The sequence below is a fragment of the Cyprinus carpio genome, unplaced genomic scaffold (genome assembly GCF_018340385.1).
Source record: "Cyprinus carpio isolate SPL01 unplaced genomic scaffold, ASM1834038v1 S000001079, whole genome shotgun sequence".
Classification (NCBI taxonomy): domain Eukaryota; kingdom Metazoa; phylum Chordata; class Actinopteri; order Cypriniformes; family Cyprinidae; genus Cyprinus; species Cyprinus carpio.
In genome coordinates, this window is record NW_024873800.1 from 6,043 (window position 1) to 12,416 (window position 6,374).

The 6,374-nt window shown below is 41.1% G+C and overlaps 1 protein-coding gene across 1 annotated transcript; it reads left to right on the forward strand.

Annotated features, from left to right (window-relative positions):
• Positions 1–1,727: 1,727 nt before the first annotated feature.
• LOC122143274 lies at positions 1,728–3,259 on the forward strand. The gene is made up of 5 exons (XM_042754011.1): positions 1,728–2,105; positions 2,238–2,321; positions 2,479–2,532; positions 2,632–2,763; positions 2,930–3,259. The coding sequence occupies exons 1-5, from the start codon at positions 1,772–1,774 to the stop codon at positions 3,235–3,237; spliced, it is 912 nt and encodes a 303-aa protein (XP_042609945.1). The 5' UTR covers positions 1,728–1,771; the 3' UTR covers positions 3,238–3,259.
• Positions 3,260–6,374: the final 3,115 nt, after the last annotated feature.

Genomic DNA, 6,374 nt, shown 5'->3' on the forward strand with positions numbered 1-6,374 from the left:
TAGTAAAGCCGATGAACTCTGATAGAGATCCTTTTTAAATATGTTTTAACATATACCCTCACTTTATGTAATTTGTGAAAAAGAGTTACTCTGCAAAGGCTCTATTCTCAGGTCATGTATGATCCGGTGCAATGGGCAATGACAGACCCTGGACACGCAGATCACAGTGTGATTGTGAAACACGATTGCAGGATGGCAGTTGGTGCAGGACATGGAAAAACTCCATAATACATGTGCTGGTGGGGTTGAGTTTGTCCTAGTGAATGCAAGCACTGTTTTTGTGTTATGCTCCTAGTTGTTTTAATGACACTTGTCCCACCTGTTAGTGGATCCCATCAGATAAGAGCTGTGGTGTTCTCTGTAAACTTTTGTAGCTTGACAGAATTTGATTGGAGGTGCTGATGGTTTTCTAGAGGAAGAAGTGTAGAATGGAGTGATTGTCCTCCTTATGTACATTTATAAGTATGTCCCGATGTGAATATATGAAATGTCCATTGACATCTAGTACAAGTTAGCCAAGCATATTCTTTTAAACTAAAAATAGGAAAGTATGCTTTTAGTTTACTTTTTATGTACTTCTCAGAAATGGGCTTTATGTACTTCTCAGAAATATACTTAAAATGACATTTAAGTATACTTGACTTATACTTACAAAAAGTCTAAATATACGTGAACTTTACTTAAGTATACTTAATAAAATAAACTTGAAGTATAATACTTTTTGGTAAGGGGAGTTATTTACAACTTGTGTGCCAAATTCTAATGCACAACAGAGGTCAACAGAGAAAACAAAAATGTCCTCTTAATATATTCCATATTATTATAATGGTGTGCCTCAGGACACATGGATTATGAGACCAAAGTTACTTTCAGAGCAGGTTATACTCGGTGTATGTGTATGATGACATCACTGACCTTGTACACCACACTGTCCTTATAGACCGTGTTACAGAAAAGTCTTTACAAAACGACCAGAAAGTCTGAAAAAGAGCCTTTTTTTATATCTCAGTTGTGCAAAGAAAATCTTTTAATTTTAAGCCGTGTATAGGTTCACTGATTTTTTTCATGATTTTTGATATGTTTTTTGTAGCTCTAGCACCACTGGAACCCGGTGTCCCCACAGCCCTATGCCCAGTCGAATTTGCCCAAAATAACAAAAATTGTCTCTCTAGCCCAACAAATGGGTAGGTGTGTATGTGTGTGAGTGTGTGTGTGAGGATGAGTGTGTGTGTGTGTGTGTGTGTGTGTGAGTGAGTGAGTTTGGGGGGATTTGTGTGTGTGTGTGTGTGTGTGTGTGTGTGTTGAGAGGTAAGAGAGACTGAGTGTGTGTGTGTGTGTGTGTGTGTGTGTGTGAGAGAGACTGAGTGTGTGTGTGTGTGTGTGTGTGTGTGTGTGTGTGAGAGCGAGTGAGAGTGTGTGTGTGTGTGTGTGTTGTGTGAGAGAGAGAGTGTGTGTGAGTGACTGTGTGTGTGAGAGAGTGAGTGAGTGAGTGTCTGATAACGTATTTCAGGGGATAGGCATATTTCAAAATGCTATAAAAAATAAAAAAATTTAAAGATTAGTTATTTTCTGTGCTCAACATTGTGTAACAAACCTCATAAATAGAGTTAAACATCTATTGAACCCGGAACATCCCTTTAAATACGATTAACAATTAACTTTTTATCTGAAGCACTATAAATCAAGCACAGAAGAAAGTAAATCAGGACACTATAAAAAGAGCATGAGGGTCTGTGAGGATGACAGAGCCAGAGCTGAACATCAGTGAAGAATGAAGGGTTTGTTATGTACACTGCTGCTGCTGGAAACCTTTGTGTTTGTGGTACAGCAGCTGGTAGATGGAGGACTCGCTGAGAATGAGATCAGTCAACAGCTCAGCACTGAGGACAGAAGACAGAATCCAGCTCAGACAGACACTCGGAGAGATGAATCTGACAGCCAACAATACTGCCATCTGAGCTTCCCTGACATCCACGCAGCACTGAGAGAACTGACCGCCACCGTCACAGAGCAGAAAGCCAACATCAGAGCCTTAGAGACACGACTGAAGGACACTGCAGAACAACAGACAGTCATCCTGGAAGAACTGAACAAGAAAAATGATGGTACCTCATTAAAACCTTCACTCTTTTATCAGTGATACTCAGAGTAAAACACAATTATCATTCACACTGCACTATGCAGTGTATTACAGTGTAAAATTGAGTGTAAACTGTGTTATCTTTCTGCTATAATAGCCTTAGAGACACGACTGAGGGACTCAGAGAAAACTGCAGAACAACAGACGATCATCCTGGAAGACCTGAACAAGAAAACTGATGGTATCTTACCAGAACATTCACTCTTTTATCAGAGATCCTCAGGAAAACACCAATGCAATACACTGCATGGTGTAAATGATTGTTTAAATTTGATTAATTACTGTGTAAATCGTGTTATCTCTATCTGTTATAATAAGCATTTGAAACATTTTCACAGAAATGTCTAATCTTACTGAGAGTCAAGTGGAGGAGCTGAGAAAGGGAAACAGAGGTAGAACTGTAACTGAGTATTATTTTGTTTTGTGTTTAATTCATTGTTTTAATATTGTGTTTTATAAAGTTATTTATAATATTTTTGCTTATATAACAGACAGAGAGATAGCATTTTCAGCTGCACTGATGGAATCTGGCGGTGGAGATATCGGTCCTTTCACCACTGAAATCACTCTAACCTACAGGAACGTCTTCACAAACATCGGGAACGCCTACAACCCAATTACAGGTAATTATCAATGACAAAACTCAATAGTAACGAGAATCCTTCTGCTTCATTCAAACCTCTCTGCAGTTGTGTAATGTGAATAAGAGAATCAAATGATCTGACGTGTTTCAAAACTATTACACTGTGCACAGCTGATTCTCTTCTTTATCTTTGTTATCTGCTTTAGGTATTTTCACTGCCCCACTGAAAGGAGCGTACATGTTCAGCTTCTCTATCTATGGTCATGGTAGTTCCTCAACTTCAGCAACTGTCTCCATTGTGAAGAACGGAGAGAGGGTGGTTATAGCACATGGACATCAGGGTTATGGAGTTGTAAACTCCTCAAAAGGAGTCGTGTTGATTCTGGAGGTTGGAGATGTCGTCTATGTGAGACTTTGGTCTGGAACGAGGATATATGATGACAAGAATAACCACATGACTTTCAGTGGTTACCTGCTGTTTCCCTTAAGAGAACAGGAGCTTTGCAGAATGTGATTCCAGTAAAACTGAACTTTTAGTGTATGATTTAAGATGAAAATCATGAAGAATCATTAACATATGTATTTGCAATAGATGATTGTATGAAAGTCAGTATATAAGCTATACTCATAAGTTCTCAGCTGTCTATGTATGTAACTTTGTATAAAGAGTTTCAACACAGGACCCATGAATATCATGTGACTCAGAGTGATTTTTTTACAGTTGCAAGATAGATATCTGATAATAAAATATTTTTAAGTGTAGCTTATTACCAGGATTTTTATATTGCCTAAAATATCCACGTTTTGGCTTTGTCATACAACAATAGGTCTGTGCAGCGCAAACAAAGTACCGTGAGAGCTATGTTTTCTTTTTTGCTTTGTCATATTTTGAAACGCTCTCACAGTACTTTGACGTCATACACTGATCAGTCTGCTCAGTGCTGCTTCAAGTCCAACACTAATGTGTACACATATTTGCATCACTTTGACCGTTCTCTGTAGATCCCACCCTCTCACGCACCACGATTGGTCAATTACGTACAATGTCTGTATGTTATGTTAAAAAAAAAAACGGTCATTTCACTCCTTCGTTAAGTATGAAAAACAGGAAACCTGTTTATTAACAGTTTTTTTTTCAAAGAAATCTTAAGATGTTGTGAGCTGTGTGGACCTCTGGGGGGAAAAAAAACACATTTAGAGGCAGAAGGACTAATATATATATAAATACATACTGTATATGTGTGAGCACTATCACACGAGTAGATGAGCTGAACAAGCTCTTTCTCTCTGCTGCCACATGAGCTTTCCACACTGTGTTGTTTTAATCATTGATTTTATGAGTATGGGTGTGTGTATAAAAGTGTTCAGGTACTGCCAGGAGTGGCGTAAGAGACCTATGAACGGATTTCACAAGGAAAACAGGAAAAAATAAACTGATTAAAGGTCAAATGTTGCATAGTTCTGTATGATAAGCGTGTACTGATGAACTTTATACAGACAATAGAAACTATTACAACAATATCATTAGAGGATTCATTCATGTTTCACATCATTGATCGGGCCCCTGTCTAGTTCTGGGCCTCATGTGTCTCTTTCCCACACTACTGATGCCCCTGGTCAGGGTTAAGTGTAGCGTATAGTCATAGTTATGTCAGGGTTCTGCCCTGGCAGCTGTGTCTATTTTGTCTTTGTTTAGTGTTTCTCTCTGTTTGTCCTGTGTATGACCACATGGCTTTGTCTTTGTTTATTTTGGCCATGTGTTCCTTTCGTCCTGCCCCCTTATTTCACATTACCATGCCCCCTCGTTTATTCCTTGTTTGGCGCTCATTAATTGATTGTTCTCACCTTGTGTTGTTGTGTGCTTACCTTCCTATTTATTGTGCTCATTCCCCTCATGTGTTTGTTGGTTCATTTTGTGTGTGAGTTAGTGTTTGCTTAGCTTGCTAGCTGAGCTTTACTAATTGAGCTTTTCCCTTGTCTGGTATTTATTAGTTTAAGTTTATCTTGTCACCGTTTAGTCTAGTTTCAGTTTTTCTTTTGTTTGGATTTCTTTTTTAATTTCTTGAGTTTGACTTGTTTTTGTTGTTGAGCTTGAGTTATTTCCTTGATTTAGTCTTTCCAGTTATTTTTAGAACTTTATTTTGTATGTTTCTTTACCTTTTAGTTTACTTTGGTTAGTCAGTTGTTTGTTTCTCTAGCTCCCCTTTTATCTTTTTTCTAGGTCTTAGCATTCTTGTCTGACTTTTTGCTCTTGTTTTGAATTATTATTATTATTATTATTATTATTATTATTATTATTATTATTTTTGTTATTGCTATTTTTGTTCTCTTGTTGTCTTAAGTCGTGTTTTGTGAGTTCTGTCTGTTCCTGTCTTGCCTCCTGCTTTCTCCCTGGCCACTGGGTCTCCCTGCCTGGAGGTCTGATGTGTGCGGCTTCACCTCCATAGCCAAGTGCCCTTGGTTCCTGGTGCTGTGGTCTGGTCTCTAGCACAGCCTCCTCTACAGTCCCCCCCCCCCCCCCAATCTGCCTGCTTCACTGTTGTATGCCCTATCCTACTGTCTGGACTGTTAAAGCCACTCCCTCCTATCGTGCTTGTCTAATTTGTCAATAAACGTCCCTTGTTCAATCTGCATTTTGGGTCCTTTCCCTCAGTAAACCTGACAGAACGAACCAGCCAAGTCAGGACCCAGCAGAATGAGTCTCAAGATCCTGCCCCCTGCAAATGCTCAGGAGAGACTGGCCCGCCAGCAAGGCCTGGGTGCACTTCGGTAGCAGGAGGTGAGGGCCTTTGCCCAATTCTTTTGGACTATGTCCAGGGGCCTTGAGTACCAGGATGCAGCCCTTAAGGATGTCTTCAACCTCTGTCTAGACGATCCACTGCCTCAGTGGGAGATGGAGCAATTGAGGATCTTGGACTTTTGGAACTTTTCCAATTATTTGCACCACCGCAAGGATTGGCAGATACTTAAACCACCAGAGTCCACCTACAGTGATCACCCCACTCTCCCTCATCCATCGAGTCAACTCCCTGATCTTCTGACTCCCACTGAGAAAAGGAGAGAGAGAGAGAGAAGAATGAGGGCAGCCAAAGCTGCTGCATCTGCCATTGAGACCTCTGTGCTGGTTCCGGCCTCCGAATCGGCTGAATCCCTCGTCACATCTGAGTCTACCAAGTGCTCTGAAGCAGTCAAGCTCAAGGAAGCTGTGAGGGAAGTTCCCCTGCCTGTGTCAGTCAAGCCTGTTCTAGTTCATTCAAAGCCAGTCAAGTCCAGTCCTGAAAATTCTATGTCTGTTCAAGTAAGTCAAGATGTAGGTGACGTGACTGCCTACAGGCCCGGGAGGCGAAGGGGTAGGAGGGCCCGTGCCAGGAGTGCAAGAGCCCTTAGTCTGGAGACCCCTCCTGCAGTTTTCCCAGAAGATCTCAAGTGGTCTGCTGCTTCAGTCATGACCCTGGAGTCCAGTGACAAGCAGCCAGCCCCAGAGCTCACTCCAGTGCCGACCCCTACCCCAGAGAGAGCAGTCAAGAATCAGTCTCTGAGCCCATTCCTGCGGCCCCGGAGGGCAGTTTGTCAGCCCCGGAGGGCAGTCAAAAATCAGTCTTGGAGTCCATGGCAGTCCCAGACCCTATTCTAGCCTCAAAGTCCACCCCA